We start from the raw sequence: 26,423 nt of genomic DNA on the forward strand, positions 1-26,423 counted from the left end.
AGCAAGATGAGATTTATTTTAAAAAATGAAAACAAATTTTTTGCCTCGTTTGGAAATGCTTTTAAAAGTGACTAAAAGTACTTTCATCAAGAGTGTTTTTTAATTCAATCATTAGTTAAAATGCAAGTAAATTCTAAAAAAGCACTTGAAATACTTCCTGCAAGAAGCACATAACTAGTGACTCTTGCACAAAGCATTTAAAGTATTTTTGAACCCAAAAATAATTTCATAAAAAACGCTTTCATTCAATTTAAAAGTACTTTCAAATGAGTCATTATAAAAATTAAATATTAAATGAATAAATAAAAGAACTGAAAATGAGCATGCAAGTGGTGAGGTAATAACACTCCAATTCAACCTAATCCATTAGTGAATGGTTTTGTTTGGAACAATTGGTCCATTTGGTTGCAACAAAGAATGAAACTTGTAAAAGATACAATTTACAGACAAATTTGAAATGGTGTTAATCCTTTTGGGTAAATTTTACTAATAAGAACATAAGCACGTTTTATTTACAACAAAACTCCGGAACCAAGTTATATCAAGGTCATTAGGTTATAATGAGCAACACCGACACCTACGGCAGGATTAGCGAACCATCGAGTTGAGTCGCTGGTGCTGGTAAAAATGTGGAGCTGCCTCTGTGAGCCAAGAAGGATCTATCGAAATCACATTCCGCATGTACTGCTTGTCGGTTGAGACAAGGGAATGGTACAGAACCCACTTGGGATTAACTCTGCAAGCAAAATGAATCAACACAGCTTAAGAACGTCTACGACTAAGCTCTAATAGAAAGATAGTGACTGAAAGGCGAAAAGAATCCGGCGAAGCATAATTTAAGAAACGTATATGCGATTAAAGTTAATAAAGGGGCGACTGATGGGAGAGGGGGGGGGGGGGGGGATTCAAATGAATAGCAAGCAGTCCCTGAGTAAATAATTCTTTACTTACCTGAATAACACGGATGATGGGTGAATATAAACTTCTTGAGAACCTCTAATAGTCTTGTACTTGCCGTCGTGACTTGATGCCTTCAGAGTTCAGACAACGGAACAGTTATCAAACAGTAAGAATTTAACCGGAAAGAAAATGGTTGAAACTCATAAAACCAAAAGAAATAAAGCATTAGTGCAAAAGTAACAAAGAAAATTACTCACATCTAATCGACATGCATTAGCGAAAAACCCACTAGTAATTGCCTTCCTCACTACCTGCAAGATGTAAACAGTAGAAACATTCAGATACCAGAAAAAAGAAAGCCCTTTACCACCCCCAAAAAAATTGAAAACGATAAAATTTCCAGGTTTCTAGAAAAGTATGCTCTCAAATGAGGACCATAAGAAAATGAATGAGTCGTACTTGGGTCGGGAACTTCGGATGCTTGATGCCAATTGAATTGTAAGAAAAACCGTTTCTTATTTTTATACTGAATGGCAAAAACTTACCACTGTGTCTCTTTCACAAGATATCAAGACAACGCCTAATCTCTGAGCCGTTCTTCTGAGTTGTCCTCTAATTTCAATAACCTTTTTCTGCACAAAAGAAATATGTCACTTAAAAAAGGTGCATCGACCACCGTCTGGGAAATTGATCAATCCAAATACTGATACAAACCATGGCTTGGTAGTTTACAAAGTTCCTATGGCACCACTGCGGTGATTTACCAGACTGAAGAAATCCTTTGTAGACATTTAGGAAACTCACGTGGTCGCCCTGCATGGAATCAAGAATATCAAACAGGACAGCACTGAGCATAAAAAGATTAGACAAGTTGAAAATATATTCCATTAAAAAATTTGAAATTTACTACCTCAGCAGCCGCAAAATTCAACTTGGCTTCATCCAGTTCCTTCTGCGATCCCCTACCCGAAACCCAGATAGTCTGCAGGACGAACATTTTAATTGTGAAGTACTGAATGGAAGATTTCTTTTCAAGTAGCATTTGTCTACAAAGTACAAATTGAGATATTTTCTGTAAAACTGAATGTGGTTCATTGTAACGAATGTGCAACCTAAATATATATGCATATTTAGGTCGTTCTTCAATAATTTGATTCTAATGGTGAGTTGGAGAGAAGAAAAATGTACAAAACATTCAGTAGTGTTAAGAGAATTAATGGGATTTACTTGAATGGAGAGAACAGCAGCAATGGTAATTATCTCTTCTGAACACCCCAGTTCACCTGAAGATAATATCATTTTTGCAATCATTGGTTCCTACAAAACATTTAATTTAACCAAATTAGTCAAATTCTTATTTACAGCAACCAGTACAGAAGTGTGAACATTAAAAAAAATATGAAGAATTTCAAACGACAAAAACGACATATGAAACCAGTATTTTCACAACTGCTTCACTAAATGCATTTGAGAAGGTGGTTCGCTCAAGAAAAGATATTAGTGGGAGATATAAAAAACGAATGCAACTGTCATCCTGCATTCCATTAATTGTGGCATACAAATCCAATATGACAACAAACTGGAATTATTGTGCGGAAGCAGAAAGATCACACATTTCATCTGCAACATACCAATGGAAACTCAGCAATTTGAAATCCAGTTGGCGAAGTAAGTTTTGCATCATCATCTAGGACTCCAAGTGAATAAAGCACTTCAAGCGCTCGAACCATTGCTTCGGAAGAAGGAGATGCTGGCCAATCGAAACCCAGGATATTATCTATTCCCAAGGCTTTTAACTGGAAGGCAAGAAGACACTATTAGCATCTACGTTCCAGAAGAAAGCTCTCAGCTCATAGTCAATTATTAAACATCAAAGTAATGCACACAAAAGAATCACCAAGTCTGGAGGCATGAGACTCATGGAAAATTTGATTAATTTGAAACGAATATTCTAACATTAAGTTCATAGACTATTGTATGTCCTAGAACTATGGGATAGCCGTATCACATATTTGAGACATATACACGGTGCTCTAGATGGAGGCCTACTGGCAATGAAAAGCATGGCCTTGCACCATAAGAGAATACCTGAATCACACAGGACACAAGATTTGACCTCTGTATCTCTGGAATCCCCTCATCAGACATTTCCTTTGCAAAATACTCTTCCGTATATAGCCTTGTTGTAACCATGGAAACATAAAGGGGAAAAGCAACTTTGTTAGGACTCAGAATTAGCTTAAAGAGAAATGGTTATTAGTTTATAAAGCATCCATCAAACTAGTCTTATCAGGACTTATTCTGTATCTGTTGCATATTACTTCTTATGGGAAGTATATCTCTGTCAGCGTTTATAATAACCTTGTAGGAGCATAAGATTGATAACTTGTCTATAAACTTAAACTCACAAGTGATTTTCTTTTTATCTTTTAATAATAATATACCTGTTCTCGAAAATTTTGAGGAGTGTCTTAGAACTAATTGCATCCGCAAAACTAACACATTACATAAGGTCTTTTCACAATATGGCACAAGTTCGTGGAACAACAAAGTGAAGTAAAATAACCATGAAGGGTGCAGACCTGTAACATTTCCCAGGCCGAACTCTTCCAGCCCTACCAGTCCTTTGTCTAGCAGATGCCTTGGATATTGGTGCCACCACCAGATTTTCAATATCTGTTATCTATGAAAAGTAGATATAGAGTAACAAAAAAATAAGAACAGTAAGATAGGCCTTGGATATCAATGTTCCAGTGTCAGCAAGAATCACCAGTTCAAAGATTCTTATTAAACCAAACAAATTACATAATCTTCAACATAGCAATTCTTATACGTAAGTGGCAGGAAGGCAAGTCCTGCAGTCAGTATATACATTAGGCAATGAACATACTCGCTTTAATAAATGTGTGCATGTGAGAGAGAGAGAGAGAGAGAGAGAGAGAGAGAGAGAGAGAGAGAGAGAGGATGAATATACCGGGTTGTAGAAACGCTGTTTCGAGAACCCACTGTCAACAACATAGACAACGCCCTGTACCAATTAAAGGAATATGGCCGCCAGATGATGCAGTGCCTAATTGCTTCAAAGTGAAAACTTAAGTCTTACAGCTATCATCCTATTTAGCTTATGCGTTACCTCCAAAGTTATTGACGTCTCTGCTATATTGGTTGATATCACTACTTTCCTCTTCCCTCTAGGGGTAGGAGTGAACACCAGCTCCTAAAAAGCAGAAAAATAGAGGCCAAAATCAGAATTTGAAAGAAATTCACAAGCCAGCAAGAATAGTCTACTTCATCTAAGCACACAAAGTGTAGCAAACCTGCTCAGCACGTGGAAGTCCTGAGTAGAGCGGCACAAGCATCAATCCTGAAACATGAAGACACAATCCTTATAAAAATTGATGCATGTAGCAGAATCTTAAAATTTACATTTTTAAACCCTAAACCCTACTATTCCAAATTACACTATTTGGAACTTGGATTTTAAAAAAAATTATTTACTATTAGTAATAAATTAATAATAAATCTGCTAAACATTCTGCACCTGATGAGTTCTTTCCGCGGTTTTGAGCTTCTTCAGTAATCAGCTGTACAGCAGCATCAATATCATCTTGACCAGTAAGAAAAACCAGAATATCTCCCATTGGTTCCTATACAAAAAATCAGTAAGGTTTGGTAGTAGAACTGAAAATATATGCATGTACACATGCAGGATGTTCATGAATGTAACAAACTGAAAACCTGTCATTTCGTTATACAAAGAAAAATTTTAGAGTCATCCAAATATCAGCTACCTGGTCATGGATCAATAATACAGTTGACACAGCAGCCCGAAGATAGTCAGAGACAGGCTCCTCCACATAATGAATTTGTACATTAAACCCTCTACCCTGAAAACAAAAAGAACTTGTTGATGTCTCAGTTTTTATATAACTAACTGACAGTAGAGTAAGCTCGAAACTTTTTGCACCGCCATATAAAGTTTCTTCTGCGATGAGTGAATGAGTGAGAGAGAGAGAGAGAGAGAGAGAGAGAGAGAGAGAGAGAGAGAACCATTATCTTACGGGAACTTACCTCAACTGATAGGACTGCAGGCTCCATATTTGGTCCAAGATCCTCTCCGTCTGGTCTGCGACGACTTTTTCTGGTTTACCATAAAACAAGATATCAACACTAACGTTTCAAGTTTATTATACACAAATGTTCATGATATACACAGACAAATGTAATGGCAGAATTTCTAGGTGTATTTTACCCCCGACAAAGAACAGTGTGAATATAAATTTGCCAACTTTTCACTTTTCAGGGCAGTGATTACAATCCACAGAAAACTAAGTAATCACAAGCAGGCAATTGTATACTAGTAACCCAAAGAACGAAAGAACAAAATCATGTGATCAAATGCTAAAAACAAACCTGGGCTGAAAGAAATCAGACATCGACTTTGCTTGAATTGTGGCAGATGAGATAATCAGACGCAGCTCAGGTCGGCGTCGTTGGATCTAGAATTTCAGGATTCAACAGACATATCATAAAAACGCCAAAAGAAAACACTAAAAACCCAAAATCTTTTGTTGTTTTGTAAGGCAACAGGATATGATTTTTTAGCTGATACCTTTTTCAGGAGACCCAATAAAATGTCAGTTGCGATAGACCTTTCATGAGCCTCATCAACCATTATGATGCTGACAACCAAATCAGAAGAGATTGTGAGGAAAATGAAAGTTAATAGAAAGATAGTAATAATATTAATAACCATCTTTTTCATGCAAATAACTCCCCCTTCACCAAAAACAAATACAACAACAACAACAACAACAACAAAGCCTTTTCCCACTAAGTGGGGTCGGCTATATGAATCCTAGAACGCCATTGCGCTCGGTTTTGTGTCATGTCCTCCGTTAGATCCAAGTACTCTAAGTCTTTTCTTAGAGTCTCTTCCAAAGTTTTCCTAGGTCTTCCTCTACCCCTTCGGCCCTGAACCTCTGTCCCGTAGTCACATCTTCGAACCGGAGCGTCATTCGGCCTTCTTTGCACATGTCCAAATCACCGGAGCCGATTTTCTCTCATCTTTCCTACAATTTCGGCTACTCCTACTTTACCTCGGATATCCTCATTCCCAATCTTATCCTTTCTCGTGTGCCCACACATCCCACGAAGCATCCTCATCTCCGCTACACCCATTTTGTGTACGTGTTGATGCTTCACCGCCCAACATTCTGTGCCATACAACATCGCTGGCTTTATTGCCGTCCTATAAAATTTTCCCTTGAGCTTCAGTGGCCTACGACGGTCACACAACACGCCGGATGCATTCTTACACTTCATTCATCCAGCTCGTATTCTATGGTTGAGATCTCCATCTAATTCTCCGTTCTCTTGCAAGATAGATCCTAGGTAGCGAAAACGGTCGCTTTTTGTGATCTTCGCTAGATTGCTCCGGTCATTAGCGTGGATAAGTATATAAATGGATAGAGATAGGAAAGCAAACACAAGATGTACGTGGTTCACCCAGATTGGCTACGTCCACGGAATAGAAGAGTTCTCATTAATTGTGAAGGGTTTACACAAGTACATAGGTTCAAGCTCTCCTTTAGTGAGTACAAGTGAAAGATTTAGTACAAATGACATTAGGAAATATTGTGGGAGAATGATCTCGTAATCACGAAACTTCTAAGTATCGGAGTGTGGTGTCGTCTTGACTTGCCTTATCTGTCTCATAGGTAGATGTGGCATCTTCTCTGGAAGTACTATTCCTCCATCCAGGGGTGGTATCTTTAACTGGTGGAGATGCACAAGGTAATGTATCAATTTCACTTGAAGCTTACTTGTAGTTTCAGGCTTGGTCAAGCGCGATACAAACCATGTAGTAGGAGTCCCCCAAGTCGCCGAGCTAGGGGGTCTGCTGAAAGAGGTGACAGACAAGGTAAGCAATCAGAGCTCCGACTGATTGTTCACCTTCTCCCCATCTTGCAGCAGCATGAAGGATAAAAAGAAGAAAAATGAGAAGAGATGATATGAGATACTTTTGCTTTTGAAGAAGTAACTTTCCACAGGCTTATTCTTGAACTGAGCTGGAGGGTTTTCTGGTTTCCTCCAGAGTATAAGGCCGACTGAAGAATTTGAGGGTCAAAACAAGTCCATCAAATCTAGAGTACGTTCCACCCTGCTGATATGGGATACTTTTGCTTTTGACAGAGTAATGGATGTATCGGCACGTGTGCTGTTACGCTTGTCTCCACATGCTTCCTTGTATCCTTCGCACTTGCCCTATCTGTTCCTCAAGCAGATGCGGAATCTTCCCTGGAAATATAAGATGTTGAAGATGAGTACTCGAGAGCAATGCCAGGTAAGTAATCAGGTAAGGGGTTCCAGGCAGTCAGTTCCTGGCTGGAAGCTTGATTCCAAGTGCTGACTGATTGCTCTCTTTCTCCTTGTCTTGCAGGTAAAAACAAGGCCAAAGGAAAAGACAGGGAAAAAGCATGATATGGGATACTCTTGCTTTTAACCCTGATGATATGAGATATTCTTGCTCTAGTATAGCTTGTTTGCAGAGGTGTTATCGGGGGGAAGGAAAGCTGAATATTTCGAAAGGCTTCGTTGGGAGTGCCCTCTCAGATATGATGAAGGGTTGAGCATTTTTGCAGGTCTGCCTGTCTGTTGGGGATGGAGGTCGACATATATAGGAGTCTCCCTAAGAAGTAGTAATGCTATTCCTTTACCCTGCTTGGTCATAGCACGGTAGTGGGAGCTGCCAGTTTCACATGTTTTAACTCTGTCAGAGCACTTTGAAAAAGTGGTCTGTGGTATCTGGCTCTCGAGATTCGGAGAACGATGCCTCTTCGATTTTTGAGAAAGCAATCATGCTGGGGGTCTGGCTCTCGAGATTCGGATAGCAGTGTCTCTTCGATTTTTGAGAAAGTAATCATGTTGGGAGTTTGGCTCTCGAGATTCGGAGGGCGGTGCCTCTTCGATTTTGGAGCAAGCAATCTGTTGGGAGTGTTGTCTCGAATGTGAGTAAAGGTTGGGCATGTTTGCTAGTCTACCTTGCCACGAAGCACAAAGGTTGACACACAGGGACTTTCCAATTATCCAGCAATGGTACTGTTCCTTTACCCTCTCTTCGATTTTGAGAAAGTAGTCATGTTGGGAGTCTGGCTCTCGAGATTCGGAGGACGGTGTCTCTTCGATTTTGGAGCAAGCAATCTTGTTGGGAGTGTTTTCTCGAATGTGAGTAAAGGTTGGGCATGTTTGCTAGTCTACCTTGCCACGAAACACATAGGTTGACAAACAGGGACTTGCCAATTATCCAGCAGTGGTACTGTTCCTTTACCCTTGTGGGTAATAATATGGTAGCTAGACCTTCAAAATTTATGTGTCTAAACTTTGTTAGTGCTGTTTCTTTGCTATTCTTTTACCTTTCTTGGTCAGAGCGATGTAGTGGGAGTTGCAAGCTTCACGTGCTCAACTTTGGCAGAGAACTTTGGCAAAGTTATCTGTGGTACCCATGAGCTATTGTTGCGTGTGGGAAGTGGGTGATTGAACAGTAAGATTCATGTGCTTTCTACTTCACCAGAAGTCTTCGACAGAATGCCCATAATTTCTGCAAAGCTGAGTGTGCGTGTGACAGGTGCTGACAAGGCTAGAAAAGTAGGTGCCTCTTCGATTTCTGAGATCGGCCCTCGTGGTCTCTAAGCAGCCCAGCTTTTGAGAAAGCGAGCGCCTCTTCGATTGATTCGGATAACGATGCCTCATCGATTTTTGAGAAAGCAATCATGCTGGGGGTCTGGCTCTCGAAGATTCGGGGAGCAGTGTCTCTTCGATTTGTGAGAAAGTAATCATGTTGGGAGTCTGGCTCTCGAGATTCGGAGGGCGGTGCCTCTTCGATTTTGGAGCAAGCAATCTTGTTGGGAGTATTTTCTCGAATGTGAGTAAAGGTTGGGCATGTTTGCTAGTCTACCTTGCCATGAAGCACAGAGGTTGACACACAGGGACTTTCCAATTATCCAGCAATGGTACTGTTCCTTTACCCTCTCTTCGATTTTTAAGAAAGTAGTCATGTTGGGAGTCTTGTGCACTGGGTACGACCTTTTAGTCATGTTGGGAGTCTGGCTCTCGAGATTCGGAGGACGGTGCCTCTTCGATTTTGGAGCAAGCAATCTTATTGGGAGTGTTTTCTCGAATGTGAGTAAAGGTTGGGCATGTTTGCTAGTCTACCTTACCACGAAGCACAGAGGTTGACACACAGGGACTTTCCAATTATCCAGCAGTGGTACTATTCCTTTACCCTTGTGGGTAATAATATGGTAGCTAGACCTTCAAAATTTATGGGTCTAAACTTTGTTAGTGCTGTTTCTTTGCTATTCTTTTACCCTTCTTGGTCAGAGCGATGTAGTGGGAGTTGCAAGCTTCACGTGCTCAACTTTGGCAGAGAACTTTGGCAAAGTTATCTGTGGTACCCATGAGCTATTGTTGCGTGTGGGAAGTGGGTGATTGAACAGTAAGATTCATGTGTTTTCTACTTCCCCAGAAGTCTTCGACATAATGCCCATAATTTCCGCAAAGCTGAGTGTGCGTGTGACAGGTGCTGACAAGGCTGGAAAAGTAGGTGCCTCTTCGATTTCTGAGATCGGCCCTCGTGGTCTCTGGGGAGCCCAGCTTTTGAGAAAGCAAGCGCCTCTTCGATTTCTGAGATCAGCCTTCGAGGTCTTTGAGCAGCCCAACTTTTGAGAAAGCAAACGCCTCTTCGATTTCTGAGATCAACCCTCGTGATCTCTAAGCAGCCCAGCTTTTGAGAAAGCAAACGCCTCTTCGATTTCTGAGCAGGCGCCTCTTCGATTTCTGAAGCTCCGTCGAGTGCAGATTTTTATAGGGGCTGGCATTAAGTTCCAAAGCACACTTGAATCTCCACCAGTAGAAGCTTCATTCTTGCACTTCTAAGATCTTGATTTGTCCGACCTTTTCTCTCTTCAACACCTTTGAAAATGTCTGGCCCCTCCGACCGTCGTTTTGACTTGAACCTTGTTGAAGAGGCAGCCCCGCCTTCTCCAGACAACATATGGCGCCCATCCTTCGTCTCCCCTACTGGTCCTCTTACCGTTGGGGATTCCGTGATGAAGAATGATATGACCGCTGCGGTGGTGGCCAGGAACCTTCTCACTCCCAAAGATAACAGACTACTTTCCAAACGGTCTGATGAGTTAGCTGTTAAGGATTCGCTGGCTCTCAGTGTTCAGTGTGCAGGTTCTGTGTCTAATATGGCCCAACGCCTATTTGCTCGAACCCGCCAAGTTGAATCATTGGCGGCTGAAGTGATGAGTCTCAAACAGGAGATTAGAGGGCTCAAGCATGAGAATAAACAGTTGCACCGGCTCGCACATGACTATGCTACAAACATGAAGAGGAAGCTTGACCAGATGAAGGAAACTGATGGTCAGGTTTTACTTGATCATCAGAGATTTGTGGGTTTGTTCCAAAGGCATTTATTGCCTTCGTCTTCTGGGGCTGTACCGCGTAATGAAGCTCCAAATGATCAACCTCTGATGCCTCCTCCTTCTAGGGTTCTGTCCAGTACTGAGGCTCCAAATGATCCCCCTCCGGTGCCTTCTCTTTCTGGGGCTCTACCGACTGCTGAGACTTCTCCTAAGCAACCTTTGTGAAGGCTCCCTCTTGTGTGTTTATTTTGACTCATGTATATGTACATATTTGTAGCTTATCGGGGATATCAATAAATAAGCTTTCCTTCATTTCAACGTATTGTGTTAAATACACCAAAGCCTTCTTCGCTAAGTTCTTTGAATTTTCTTTTGTTGAAGCTTGTATGTTGAAGCTTTCTGAGTGAAGCATGTAGGTTGGGGTAGTGTTCCCTTAATTTTCCGAGTGAGGAAAACTTCTCGGTTGGAGACTTGGAAAATCCAAGTCACTGAGTGGGATCGGCTATATGAATCTTAGAACGCCATTGTGCTCGATCCTGTGTCATGTCCTTCGTTAGATCCAAGTACTCTAAGTCTTTTCTTAGAGTCTCTTCCAAAGTTTTCCTAGGTCTTCCTCTACCCCTTCGGCCCTGAACCTCTGTCCCATAGTCGCATCTTCTAATCGGAGCGTCAGTAGGCCTTCTTTGCACATGTCCAAACCACCGTAACCGATTTTCTCTCATCTTTCCTTCAATTTCGGCTACTCCTACTTTACCCCGGATATCCTCATTCCTAATCTTATCCTTTCTCGTGTGCCCACACATCCAACGAAGCATCCTCATCTCCGCTACACCCATTTTGTGTACGTGTTGATGTTTCACCGCCCAACATTCTGTGCCATACAGCATCGCCGGCCTTATTGCCGTCCTATAAAATTTTCCCTTGAGCTTCAGTGGCATACGGCGGTCACATAACACGCCGGATGCACTCTTCCACTTCATCCATCCAGCTTGTATTCTATGGTTGAGATCTCCATCTAATTCTCCGTTCTTTTGCAAGATAGATCCTAGGTAACGAAAACGGTCGCTCTTTGGTATTTCTTGATCTCCGATCCTCACCCCTAACTCGTTTTGGCCTCCATTTGCACTGAACTTGCACTCCATATATTCTGTCTTTGATCGGCTTAGGCGAAGACCTTTAGATTCCAACACTTCTCTCCAAAGGTTAAGCTTTGCATTTACCCCTTCCTGAGTTTCATCTATCAACACTATATCATCTGCGAACAGCATACACCAAGGAATATCATCTTGAATATGTCCTGTTAACTCATCCATTACCAACGCAAAAAGGTAAGGACTTAAGGATGAGCCAACCTATCAATGTAAAAAGACATGGAATTTCACTTTGCACACCATAAGGAATGGGCAGCAAGTATGTCATATCTCATTATCAAAGACACTTTTGTATCAGTTCTAGGAAGGCAGTAAATACTTTACAAAAATGATAGCTAGTACCTATATTTAGTCAAAAGAGGATCATCCATCATTTCCCTGAGTAGCACACCATCAGTCAAAAACTTTATCATAGTTACACCCTGCGCTGCCAGAACAGGAAAACCATCATTCACGACATGGAACTACAAATCTGATAAATGGCATTGCAGACAATCCAACAAGAGATATGGTATGTGAAAAGGCAATCCATCAAGAGAAAGTCAGAGCTTAAAATGATTAATAATGGGTCTCATTGTACTTGTAACATCTTCAAATCTTATAGTGTAGCCAACTTCCTCCCCAAGCTTGACCCCCATTTCTTCCGCGACCCTTGCAGCAACTGCCTGCAGAACAGTACCACCATTTAGTTGTAAAAAAATGTGTTACTCAAAGGAAACCTTAAGAATCAGCTTTAGTTAACGCCATCAATATTAGTCCATAACATTTACTGTCAGTTGTGTAAATTCATAAAGTTTTTATCTTTAATGTCTACCGGGTTCGGATGTAAGTTTAAATAAATAAAGCGGCCAAAAGTTTCACTTTTTCCTTAGGAGAGGAGAACCAGTAACTTTCTACCAAGACATCTCTATAAAAGTATTTACAAACTAAAAGCTGCATAACAAGAAAGATAAAGAGGGTTCGATGAAGCATTTAATTCAACATTGAAATTCAGGCAATAAGAAATCTTCAATGCAAAGATTTTCAAGCACGGTTTGAACATTCACGCAAATACCACAACTTTCAGATGACTTAGAACACCTTAGTAAACCTGGGAATAGCTACCTGATGAAATTAATGAAACAAATTATGCAAGCAATGCTATGCTTAATAAACTGGGAATAGCTAAAACCAATGAATCACCTGGACAGCCAGCCTCCTTGGCTGGGTGCACGCTATAACCCGCCCTCCGTCAGCCCAACCGGCTTCTTTGAGGTACTGCAATTCCAGTAGACATATCATAAACACTTTGAACTCACTTCAATTCATCAATTCAATAGAAATTCTGAATTCGAAACTAACAAATAACACCAAAGCTCCACTCGGGTTATTGAAAGGTATGAAAAAACAATCTTGGGTTTCAGAAAAAAGAAGCAAACCTGAGGAATTTGGGTGGTTTTTCCGCTGCCCGTTTCGCCGACTACGATGGTGGTGGCGTGAGTCTCCACCAGGTAAAGAATGGCTGTGCGGTACCGGAACACGGGCAGCTTTTGCCTCTGCCGCTCTATGTTCGCGTACCCAGAAGGGGAATTGAAGAAAAGGACGCCGCCCTCTTCGTCGTCGACGAGGCGGGGCTTCTCGGTCCCTGGTTTCCAGAACTGCGACATTGTTGTGCTCTTGCTTTTTTTTCCTCGGCGATTTCTTCCGTTGGGGTTTTAGAGCTTAACAGGTAGCTGCTCGCTCGAACTCGGCGCTCAGGGCAGTCCAACTGTTGGGCTCCAACACCTGGACCCGTCGCGTTTGGACTTTCAAGCTCCCCGTTTGGTTCGTTTGCCTAATCCCTAACCCACTCAAAACCAACATAGATAAATAGAAGAGTTGGGTCTTACTCTTAACCTTAAGCCCACTCACATACAATAAAAATAGGGAACTTTAACGAAAAGCTCACGGTATTATTCACTTTAACAAAAAATCATATTTTTACACTAAAAAGTCAATACTGATACTATTCACTTTACCCTTTATTTTGTCTTTATCGTTAAAATTCAAAGTTTTTAAATCATTTTCATTAGTTTTCCTTAAAAACTAGCCTCTCTGCAAGTGTCCAAGACATTTTCGTTTAATAGACCTTTTTTTTTTGCTTCCTATTTGATTTTTCGAGTCGAGTTGGATTGGCCCACCCATTAGGGATTGGTTGCTCGGGCTTGGCAGGCCAGGTCGAGTTGGGCCCTCATACATTGTTTAATAATGCGAATGATTCGTTGGATATCTGGGCACACGAGAAATGACGACATTAAAAATAAGGATAGCGGAGTAAAGTAAGAGTGGCCACAATTTAAGATAGGATGAGAGAGAAATCGGTTAAGGTAGACTAAGAAAGAGGCTTCAAGAAAAAAACATAGAGTACTTGGAGCTAACAGAAGGTTTGGCACAAAACCGAAGACAATGACGTTCTAGGATTCATATAGTCGACCTCACTTAGTGAGATAAGGCTTTGTTACTGTTGTATGAGTGGCCATAATGAAAGCCCCATTAATGATGTAATCCATTCCAAAGACTGCCATGGGAATAATTTACCAATAAACAAATCCTTGTTGGAAATAAAATATAAAAAGAAAAAAGGAATACAGAGAGATTGGGAAGAGATAAGACCATCTATTATTCACATTAGATAGCTTATATATAGGATTTAGGGTTTACATAAACAAGCGTTAAACTATCAGAATATTAGATATTGACAAAAGAATGAACGATCATATTATAAATATTATTTCCAACAAACCTCATAATAATATCAAGGCCATGAAGCTGTTGAGGAAAAATTAGAGTACACAACTCTAACATAAGTGTTGGAGAGACAACACCAGTAAACAAATTACTTGTATTACACATACAAAATATTACAACACACTCTCAATGACACACTTTATAAGCTACGACACTCACTCACTTCTAGAGACACACTCTAGACCACTCACACTCTTCACAAGACTACTCCTACTTCTCACTCTCTTACTTAGCTCTCTCTTCTTGGCTACTTTCTTGATTGGTTTATTGTTACATAGCATTACACCCATATTTATAGGCTTGCTAAACCGACTTACTAAGTCAGTTAACATGGGCTCAAATTCATCCTAGCCACAACTTTAGTTATTCTAGATTTTACTACAAAACCATTTTCTAGATTATTCTAGCCTAAGTCAGTGGACTTGGCCTTTCCATTCAAACACCAATTGATGCACTTTGGCTAAAGTTTTCTAGCATATTCCCATCATAAAATCTTCTAGAATAATCTCATGCATGTTTGAACTAGAACAGTCTAGTTCCTTTATACCGACTTATCTTAATGGGTTGATGTTGATCTTTAACACTCCCCCTCAACACCAGCTCATTTTTTTCTTCTCGTTGAGTCGACGCTTTATCTTGAATACCCATTTGCATGATATGAGTTTCACATCTTTTGGCCTTGCCATTGGATCCCAAGTTTGACATTTCTTTAACGCATCGACCTCTTCTCCTAGCTTTACACCACTCAGAGTTCTGTGACGTTTTTTCTTCTATGGCTGCATTGGCGTATTTAGGATTTTGCTTCCGGATTATTGTTGACCTCCTTAGTTATGATTGTGGAGTTGATACTTCCACTTCACTAGGTCTATCTTCTTCTGGTTATTGATATACACTAGCTTGCCAAGGGTTTTAGGGCACTGCTTGCTCAACACCATCACCATGAAGTGTGTTTGTACCATACTTGACCAATCCCGAAACTACTGAGCACCGGTCAACGTTATACCGTCAAGGACCCAGAAGAGCTTCCCTTCAACCAGGAGGCCAATCACAATGCGACACGTGTCGACATCAGAAGCCAATCACAGCGCGACACGTGTCAACATCAGAAGCCAATCACAACACGACACGTGTCAATGTTAGAACAAAACTAGAAACTCTCTTCTATAAATAGGGATCATTCTCCCACAATAATCTCTAATGTCATTTTGTACTAAACTATTCACTAGAACTCACAAAATGAGAGCTTGAACCTATGTATTTGTGTAAACCCTTCACAATTAATGAGAACTCCTCTACTCTGTGGACGTAGCCGATCTGGGTGAACCACGTACATCTTGTGTTTGCTTCCATGTCCCTATTCATTTACGTACTTATCTTCACTAGTGATCGAATCAACCAAGCGAAGATCACAAACCTGACACTTTCTGTTGTACCAAAGTCCTCGCTGATTTTGTGCATCAACATTTGGCGCCGTCTGTGGGAAACAACATTTATTCCCACTCTCTTCAGCTTTGTCAAGATGGTTTCCACCGCTCGTACACTCTCTTTTGGCCAAGCATCTCTCTCCGACATGGGGAGCGAAAGAAGCCATAGCACACAGAATGACACCCCCCTTGGACCTAGTATGAAGCAACGAAAGCAGGAGGGAAATAGAGTTACTCTTCAAGCTAAAGTCGATGAGCTAGAGGTTCAGAACAACAAGATAGCGATGAAGAATGAGGTCTTCCAGGAACAATATGAAAAACTTTTCGAGATGCTTCACGAGGCTAGGCATGCTCAAACACACAAGCTCGTCGCCCTTGTTGAGGTCAACAATCATCTGAATGCCCCCCAACACGGAGGGTCACCGATATCCAACACGGACATCCCTGATAGGGATCGAGCTACATATCAATGTGATAATCAACATGAGACTTCTCTCAACCCAGCTGCTTCAACCCGAAGCAGAAGAAGTAGAGGAAAGCACATTTTCACAGAAGGAGTGGAAGGATCAAAAGTCGTCTATCGCGATTGTCGAGACTTCCTAAAGCAACGTCGAGAGAATCTCATCCACATAAGCTCGAAGATCAATGACCCAAGAGTTTCTGAAAGACTTGGTCCTCTTCCACGACCCAGGCCAGCGGCCAATCTAGGCAATGGGCAACAAGTCCCAGAAGAACATGAAGGTACAGGGGACTAGGAAATATCCCGACATACTCACTCTAGGAGTCATTGTGGCGAGTCCAAGGAAAAATCACGCTATCTTGATCAAACTTTCCTACTTACAAGAGGCGATGGGGACTTACGGAAGAAAACTTCAGTGGTGCACGACTCCACTCAGGACCCCCTTGTCCTACAGCTCATGGAGGAAGTAAACAAGTTGAAGGCTGAACGTCAAGCCGGGATACCTGACTGGAACCAACCCAGGCCTGGCCCCCTCACAAGAAGGATCCTCAACACCCCCTCCAAGCAAAGACAAAGCAGAAGCTTGGCTTACAACTTTATACTGGAAAGGAAGACCCGATTGAACACCTTAACCTCTTTGAGTCCACCATGGTATACCGGAGACACATCGACGAAGAACGGTGCCTTCTCTTCCCCTCTACCCTCTCTGGCGGAGCTTTAAATTAGTATTGCCGTCTTCCACCTGAGACAGTAGACTCATTTGAAGAGTTGAAGAAGCTGTTTGTCTCTCAACACATCTTCCAGACCGATCGCTTGCATTCCGCAGATGACTTGTACACTATTCGCCAGAAGCCGGACGAGTCATTACGAAAGTATGCTGGGCGCTTCAGCCATGAGTATTCTCGTTGCGCTGAGGCAGATGACAAGACCGCCCTCAAGGCCTTCACGGCAGGCTTACGTGACTGTTTCTTTAAGTACATGATCAATGCCAACACTTGGAAGACTTACTCTGAGGTGATGGCACAAGCTTACAACCATGCATTCGCCGAGGCAAGGACATATCAAGGGAAACCCCCTACAGTCACCCCTTATCAGCAAGTAGGGAGTAGCGGCCAGATCCAACCGAATGAGAAGACCTCAACCTTCCAAACGGTAGCAGCACACCCCCCTGCTTCATTTAATGCTTCGCCAAGTCAGCAGACATATCAATCCCAGGGCAAAATGAAAGATTTCCATCCTCACCAATCTCATTTTAATAAAAAGAATAAGGGACACTATCGCTATAACTCAGGATATCGTCACAATAACGCCCGTCCCCAGGCAATCAACGCAGTGGGCCAATCACATGTCAAGACAGGCCCTACCCCGAGATATGAGACATACACACCTTTGAACGCTACATGTGCGGCCATCTACCCCAGTATAGCTCACCTAATACCAAAGCCAAAGCCAAGACAGCCAGATTACAAGTCCACGAAGAACACGGGCATGTTTTGTTGCTACCACGAGTATAATGGCCATGATGGCGAGAAGTGCATCATCCTCCGTGATCATATTGAAGCTTTGGCACATGAAGGAAAAATTGATCAGTTTCTCCTTCACCCTCCAAATGATAACCGTAACCAACGCCAGGTGAATGTAATATATTCCATAAGCGGCGGCACACCCATGTCTGAATCTTCCAATAGGGCCATGAAAAACAGTGAACGAACTTTGAGACCTGGCCATCAAGTGTTTCACGTGGAAGACATCAGGGGAGGCAAGTATCAAAAGCCTAACTGGGATCCAATATGTTTCTACCCTGAGGAAGAAAGATGTATCATCTACCCTCACAACGACCCGCTGATCGTGGAGGCTCACATAGCAAATTTTGATGTGAAACGAATCCTGATAGACACTGGTGCTTAAGTCAATATCATGTTTGCTGAAGCTTTCAAGGCACTTAATGTAACTGAACACTTGCTCGATCGCTCGATTTCTCCTCTGATAAGCTTCTCTGGCGATATCGTGCAACCTTTAGGGAGTATACACTTACCCCTCACCATTGGTACAGGCCCCTACACAGCTACTATTACCACTAACTTCCTAGTGGTCAATTGCCCGACGGCATACAATGTCATCTTTGGGCGCACAGGCATCAATAATCTCAAGGCCATGGTATTCACACATATGTTGTTGATGAAGTTTCCAACCCCTTTCGGCAATGGATACATCATGGGAGATCAACTTAGTGCTCGATCATGTTACAACACTTCAGTTAAGCAGCAACACCTGCATGTCCCCAAGGAGACCCTCTCTATACATAACCAAGCAGTAAAGACCAGTCCAGATGAAGCCAACTCGGATCTTCATGATGGCAACAGTCAACCCGATGACCCTCGAGATGACTCCTTCACCCAGCAAGCACAACCCGCTGAAGAGTTAGAGAATGTCTCTATCTCCAAAGACCATCCAGATCGCATGGTGAAGATTGGCACCACTTTGTCACCACCCATTCGGTTGTCTCTGATCTCATTTTTGCAAGAGAACGACGAGGTCTTCGCTTGGTCATATAAAGATATACCGGGCATCTCTCCTGATATCATCTGTCACCACTTGAGTATTGATCCCAAGACCAAACCAGTAAAACAGAAGCGAATATCTTATGATGTTGAACGATACGAGGCGATGAAAGTAGAAGTTGAAAAACTCAAAGACATAGGCTTCGTCCGTGAAGTCAATTACCCAACATGGGTAGCAAATGTTGTCATTGTTAAGAAAAATCCGACCAAGGAAAGTCTCCTGCTTCAAAAGGTCTTGTGGAGAATGTGTGTCGACTACACCGACCTAAACAAAGGATGCCTGAAGGATAGTTTCCCCCTTCCTCTCATTGATAGACTTATAGACTCTACGGCAGGGTGTGAGCTCTTGAGCTTCATGGACGCTTATTCAGGATACAACCAAATCCTCATGAACCCCTCAGACCAAGAACACACAGCCTTCACTACTGACAGGGGACTATATTGCTACAAAGTTATGCCTTTCGGCCTAAAGAATGCAGGAGCAACTTATCAGAGACTGGTCAATTCAATGTTCGCCTAACAGATTGGGAAGAGCATGGAAGTTTACGTTGATGATATGCTAGTCAAGAGCAAACATGCTGACCAACACATCACCAACCTATCTGAAACTTTCACCATTTTAAAGAGGTATCAAATGAGGTTGAACCCCAACAAATGTACCTTCGGCGTGGGCTCTGGCAAATTCTTAGGCTTCATGATTAACCAACGAGGCATTGAAGCTAACCCCGAAAAGATCAAAGCAATCCTCGACATGAAAGAGCCAGTAACTTCAAAAGACATCCAAAGCCTTACTGGCAAGGTGGCAGCCTTAACCAAATTCATCTCTAAGGCCACAGACAGATGTGCTCCTTTCTTCAAAGCACTCAAGGGAAATAAGAAGTACATTACATGGACGGAGGAATGTGCCAAGGCATTCAGGAACATCAAAGAGTACATGAGTAAAGCCCATCTGCTCTCCAAACCAGAAGTTGGTGACATTCTCATTATCTATCTATCCGTTTCGGCTTCAGCAGTCAGTTCTGTTCTTATTCGAAATGACAGTGGTGTCGAACAGCCCATCTACTACGCTAGCAAGACCCTACAAGATGCGGAGACACGATACTCCAACATTGAGAAATTAGCTCTAGCATTGGTCATGTCTGCTCGAAAACTCGCCCTTATTTCCAAGCACACGTCATCATCGTGCTTACCAATCACCCTCTTTGACAGATACTCCAGAGTCCTGACACGTCTGGGTGAATGATTAAATAGGCGATAGCATTGGGTGAGTTTGACATCTCCTACCAACCAAAACCAGCCGAAAAGGGGCAAGCTGTAGCAGATTTCATCGCCGACTTCACATATCCTGTTGACATTGCTTCTACACCTGAAGCAGTAGCTTCATTACCATCGGAAGCTCAGAAGATAGAATCAACAACCCCAACATGGAATCTGTATGTTGATGGCTCATCCAACCAACAGGGCTGCGGAGCAGGATTAGTCCTCACTACCCTCGACAAAGTGGCGATAGAATACGCTCTTCATTTCAAATTCAAGGCATCGAACAACGAGGCCGAATACGAAGCCCTTCTAGCAGGCTTACGTTTGGCCAAGCACCTTGGGGTTAAACAAATTAATATCTTCAGTGACTCCCAATTAGTGGTCAACCAAGTCACGAACAACTTTGATGCTAAGGATAGCTCCATGGCAGCATATCTTGCGCAAACACGACTTTTGCTCAAGCACTTCCACTACCAGATCACCCAAGTTCCTCAAGCGGCAAACAGTCATGTAGACGCTTTGGCTCGCCTCGCCTCGGCAGTGGAAGACAAGATTGGGAGAAAAATTCATGTCGAATTGTTGGCAGCACCAAGCACCATGGTCGCGGAGGTGTGCAATTTACAACAAGGAGATAGTTGGATCACCCCAATTTATAAATTCCTTACCCATGACACCCTCCCAAATGACAAAGTCCAAGCTAAGCAGATTCGATACAAGTCTGCCCGCTACCTGATCATTAATGACCAACTCTACAAGCGCGGTTTTACCCTGCCATACCTAAGATGCCTTACACCTGCGGAGGCGGAAATTGTCCTTAGGGAAATACATGAAGGAGTCCGCGGAGATCATGATGGGTCTCGATCCCTAGCACACAAGACTTTTCGCCAAGGATACTATTGGCCAACACTCCACCAAGATGCCATCAGAATATCTCGCTCATGTGATAAGTGTCAACGCTACGCAACTATCCCTCACTCCCCTCCCGAGCCGCTCACTCCTATGATCAGCCCTTGGCCCTTCGCCCAATGGGGACTTGATTTGATCGGCCCAATGCCTGCAAGGAAGGGCAAGGTCTGCTATGCAATCGTTGTAGTTGACTACTTCACAAAGTGGGCTGAAGTAGAACCCTTGGCAACCATTATTGAGGGAAAAATAGAAGACTTCGTATGGAAGAACATCCTCTGCAGATTCGACATTCCCAATGCGATAGTCACGGACAATGGGCGGCAGTTCGACAACAAGAAGTTCAAGATGTTCTGCTCTAAGTTCAACATCAACTTATGTTTTGCCTCTCCAGCCCATCCCCAGTCTAATGGACAAGTCGAGGCCGTTAACAAAATAATCAAGCGCACTCTGAAAACTAGCTTGGACAAAGCTAAAGGTTGTTGGCCAGAATTCGTACCCCAAGTTCTTTGGTCATACCGCACTTCATATCGGACTTCCACAGGAGAAACTCCATTCTCACTTGCTTTTGGTACAGAAGCAGTTGTCCCGGTTGAGCTTGAGCAAGCAACATACCGAATCCAAAACTACATGCAGAGTGAGAACGACAAACAACTCACCCTCAACCTAGATCTAGTCGAGGAACACAGAAATCAGGCTCACCTGAGGAATGTCGCCTACAAGCAGCGCATCTCTAACTACTACAACTCAAGGGTCAAACTTCGCTATTTCAAAGTGGGAGACTGGGTACTGAAGAAAAGATTACTCTGTGATAGAGTCCCGAGTGAAGGAACATTTAGTCCTAACTGGGACGGACCGTTCGAGGTCGTCGGCATCAGCCGCCCTGGCTCCTACAAGCTCAAAAGCTCCGACGGCAAGACCCTTGGCCATCCATGGAATGCTGACCACTTGAAGTACTATTACAAATAAACTCACATTGTACAAGTGTTAAGCTACAGCCGTTCGCCATCCTATGTAACAAAGACCATTTGGTATGAATTCAATAAAGAGGTGATTTAGCCAACTCGGCCCTAAACTCTTTTACATTCTGAGCAATGAAACACTCAAGTGTTGAAGCTTCAACGCACATGTTTCCAATACAAAACAAAATCTAAGTATGTGTCAACAAGACTATACAAAGGATCTACATCATACATTCCAACACATTCATACATAAACATCATACATTCCAATACATTCATACATAAACATCATACATTCCAACACATTCATACATAAACATCATACATTCCAACACATCCATACATAAGCCAATTGTGCTTCGAAAGGGTTCAACACACTTTGTGTCATTCGACATTTGCCACAATGTGCCTCGACACCTTGCCCTTATTCTCACCAACTAGGTGATGAAGGAACTCACCTTCGTGCCACCAACTAGGTGATGAAATGTACAACCCGTACTCTAATATTATTTGGAAACTTGCCACCCTTATCACCAATCAGGTGAAGAAAGAACTCATCTTCATGCCACCAACCAGGTGATGAAATGTACAACGTGTACTCTCCTTCATGCCACCAACCAGGTGATGAAATGTACAATGCATACTCTCCTTCATGTCACCAACCAGGTGATGAAATGTGATGAAAGGTGATTAAGGAATTCACATTCGTACCACCAACCAAGTGATGAAAGCAACCCACCATTCATTCCACTAACCAGAAGATGAGTGGTACAACTTGTACATGTGAACTCCTAACATTCACAAATAATCAAAAACCCTCAAGCTTTACAACTCAACTAGGGGAGCACTTATGCCTAACAAGAGCTATAGTCACCAACAAAGTCTTATTGCAAGCCAACAATGGCTTCAGTGCATGGTATACGAAGATCAAGCTTTTCAGCCCTCTTGCATCTGCTTCAGACATTTCTCCTCTGTAACAATGCAAACACTACAACTCATAGAAAGCTTCACATGCTCTTGATCAAGACTGTTCGAAGCAAATTCAATTTATATGGTTCATCCAAACCTTCGACTACTACAAGATGTGGCTTGCATCACAATCTCTCACTCAACAGTGTGGAAGCAAAATTTGTATACGTTGTCTCTCCCACATTTTCAAATTTCTAGTTTTCCCAAAAAAAAAAAAAAAAAAAAAAAAAAAAAAAAAAAAAAAAAAAAGAGGAAATTGGAAATTGGGAAATTCAACAAAGCTTCATCAATGGAGGACAAATATCAATCTCAAAAGCTTCGCACTATCTTCATCAAGATAGTGTGAAGCAAAATCAATTTATGGTGCCAACAAAAGCTTCATCAATGGAGGACAAATATCAATCTCAAAAGCTTCGCACTATCTTCATCAAGATAGTGTGAAGCAAAATCAATTTATGGTTCCAACAAAAGCTTCATCAATGGAGGACAAATATCAATCTCAAAAGCTTCGCACTATCTTCATCAAGATAATGTGAAGCAAGATCAATTTTCACCTATAAAGCTTCAACACCAAAGCTTCACCTATCAAGCTTCAACCCCAAAGCTTCACCTACAATACAAAATTTCAACACCAAAACATATAAAAGCTTCACACACTCTTCATCAAGATAGTGCGAAGCTAATTCAAGTTTTGTGTCCTAAAAATAGCTTCAACTAGTCACGCTATATACCCAAACAACAATCTATAGTCAATAAACCTTACCTATTAAATTATTTTCCAAACACAAAACCTTGTGGCAAATAAACAAATTTTTTTCACAAAACCAAGATTCTCTTGAACTTGTACAACAACACATGAGTAAACACAAACATTTTTTATTTTACATCCGCAATATCCCTATCATAAACAGACATACAATTATACAAAATCCAACCCAAGCAGCCTTTTTCTCCCTCTCCCTCTTCTGCCTCTTTCCATCTATCAAATTTCTGCAACTCTTGCTCTTCCTCAGTGGAGCTGAATTTTATACATCTTATAGTTCTTGAGCAGATGAACAACTTTCACGAAGGAAATGTTTCTATTTGAGCGACGGAAGTTAGAGTGTTGAAGCTCCAAACATGACGGTCAGATTTCTGCAAGCTTCAAAGCTGCTGCGGTGTTTCGAAGATCTGGAAATATTCAACCGTTAGTTTGTTTTGAATTTTTGATATGTTATGGAAGAGATGATGAGGAACAACTTTTATGAAGAAAGTATGTTGATCTGAACAAGAGAAAATGAAGTTTTGAAGCTCACAATAAGTCTGACGGGTTAACAGAAAAATGATGAACAGTCACTCATCATACCTGAATATCTGGAGTTGTACTACTCCAACGGATCTCAAATTTGGATATTTTGTAGTTCACAAGGTGAGGAACAACTTTTATGAAGAAAGTATGTTGAGCTGAACAAGAGAAAATGGAGTTTCGAAGCTCACAACAAGTCTGACGGGTTAACAGAAAATTGATGAACAGTTACTAATCATACCTGAATGTCTGGAGTTGTACTACTCCGATGGATCTCAAATTTGGATATGTTGTAGTTCACAAGATAAGGAACAACTTTCATGAAGACGACTTTGCGATCTGAGCTATAGAGAATGGTGTTATATTGCATCCACTCAGGCTGATTAGTGGAAACGAAAAACAATTCCACCAAAGAAAAGATGAAAAAGAAGAATAACACAAAAAAGGGAGCTGGGTAGGACACAGGTACTCATCAAAATGAGAGAAAAGCTACTAATTGCACTTGATCTTGTCTAGTCAATAACATGCAGCATCAAACACACAAAAGTTGGAAATATTTTTAGATAAGGCATATACGAATGTGTGACATCGAAACAAGGATTCGTTACTTTGACAAATTAGTAACAAGCGAGACACCTCATTCGGCAACTCTCTTCGCCTGAAGACTTGGGGGACTCCCACCATATGCTACTGCACCTTGATACTCGGGCTACTGCACCTTGATACTCGGAAGTCTCACAACCACTCAGTGACTTGGATTTTTCAAGTCTCCAACCGAGAAATTTTCCTCACTCGGGAAATTAAGGGAACACTACCTCAAACTACATGCTTCACTCACAAAGCTTCAACAATACAAGTTTCAACAAAAGAAAAAATTCAAAGAACTTTCTGAAGAAGGCTTTGGTGCATTTAACACAATACGTTGAAATGAAGCAAAGCTTATTTATTAATATTTCCGATAAGCCACAAATATGTACATATACATGAGTCAAAATAAACAAACAAAAGGGAGCCTTCACAAAGGTTGCTTAGGGGAAGTCTCAGCAGTCGGTAGAGCCCCAGAAAGAGAAAGCACCGGAGGGTGGTAATCCGGAGCCTCAGTACTGGACAGAACCCCAGAAGGATGAGGCATTGGAGGTTGATCACTTGGAGCTTCATTATGCGGTACAGCCCCAGAAGACGAAGGCAATAAATGCCTTTGGAACAAACCCACAAACCTTTTATGATCAAGTAAAGCCTGACCATCAGATTCCTGCATCTGGTCAAGCTTCATCTTCATGTTTGTAGCATAGTCATGCACGAGCCTGTGCAACTGTTTATTCTCATGCTTGAGCTCTCTAATCTCCTGTTTGAGACTTATCACTTCAGCCGCCAATGATTCAACTTGGCGGGTTCTAGCAAATAAGCGTTGGGCCATATTAGAAACAGAAGATGCACACTGAACACTAAGAGCCAAATAATCCTTAACAGCCAACTCATCAGACCGTTTGGGAAGTAGTCTGTTATCTTTGGGAGTGAGAAGGTTCCTGGCCACCACCGCAACGGTCATATCATTCTTCATCATAGAATCCCCAACGGTAAGAGGACCAGTAGGGGATATGAAGGATGGGCGCCATATGTTGTCTGGAGAAGGCGTGGCTGCCTCTTTTCCAAGGTTCAAGTCAAAACGACGGTCGGAAGGGCCAGACATTTTCAAAGGTGTTGAAGAGAGAAGAGGTCAGACAAATCAAGATCTTAGAAGTGCAAGAATGGAGCTTCTACTGGTGGAGATTCAAGTGTGATGTGGAACTTAATGCCATCCTCTATAAAAATCTGCATTCGACGGAGCTTCAGAAATCGAAGAGGTGTTTGCTTTCTCAAAAGCTGGGCTGCTTAGAAACCACGAGGGCCGATCTCAAAAATCGAAAAGGCGCTTCTTTTCTCAAAAGCTGGGCTACTCAGAGACCACGAGAGCCGATCTCAGAAATCGAAGAAGCACCTGCTTTTTCAGCCTCGTCAGCACCTGTCACATGCACACTCAGCTTTGCGGAAAGTACGGGCAATCAGTCGAAGATTTCTGGTGAAGTAGAAAGCACGCGAATCTTGCTGTTCAATCACCACTATCCACACGCACCATCAACTCCTCGGGTACCACATATAACTTTGCCAAAGATCTCTGACAAAGTTTAGGCGCGAGAATTTTGAAGTTCCAGCTACCCTACTATTACCCACAAGGGTAAAGGAACATCACCACTGCTTGACAACCGGAAAGTCCTTATGTGTGTCGACCTCCGTGTTCCGTGGCAAGACAGGCTGGCAAGAACGTCCAACCTTTACTCACATTCGAGAAAAGACTCCCAACATAATTACTT

The 26,423-nt window shown here is 42.0% G+C and overlaps 1 protein-coding gene across 4 annotated transcripts; it reads right to left on the minus strand.

The window, feature by feature from the left end:
* Nucleotides 1-333: 333 nt before the first annotated feature.
* Nucleotides 334-13,304, minus strand: LOC103435092 (probable pre-mRNA-splicing factor ATP-dependent RNA helicase DEAH9). Of its 4 annotated transcripts, none has more exons than XM_070821477.1 (23): nt 12,901-13,303; nt 12,665-12,739; nt 12,063-12,147; nt 11,825-11,909; nt 5,513-5,582; nt 5,314-5,399; nt 4,972-5,041; nt 4,692-4,787; nt 4,442-4,547; nt 4,218-4,264; nt 4,034-4,117; nt 3,875-3,928; nt 3,483-3,583; nt 3,345-3,395; nt 2,989-3,079; nt 2,532-2,696; nt 2,128-2,217; nt 1,811-1,882; nt 1,615-1,713; nt 1,446-1,532; nt 1,158-1,211; nt 952-1,031; nt 334-736 (listed from the first exon to the last, which is right to left on the minus strand). In XM_070821477.1, the coding sequence occupies exons 1-23, from the start codon at nt 13,126-13,128 to the stop codon at nt 589-591; spliced, it is 2,124 nt and encodes a 707-aa protein (XP_070677578.1). In that variant the 5' UTR covers nt 13,129-13,303; the 3' UTR covers nt 334-588. The 4 variants fall into 4 exon arrangements, with proteins under 4 accessions (XP_070677578.1, XP_070677579.1, XP_028958998.1 ...); XM_070821478.1 differs by having other exon boundaries at nt 11,825-11,904; nt 12,901-13,241; XM_029103165.2 differs by lacking the exon at nt 3,345-3,395 and having other exon boundaries at nt 12,901-13,304.
* Between the last annotated feature and the right edge of the window lie 13,119 nt (nt 13,305-26,423).

Source organism: Malus domestica, chromosome 05, assembly GCF_042453785.1.
Source record: "Malus domestica chromosome 05, GDT2T_hap1".
NCBI lineage: Eukaryota > Viridiplantae > Streptophyta > Magnoliopsida > Rosales > Rosaceae > Malus > Malus domestica.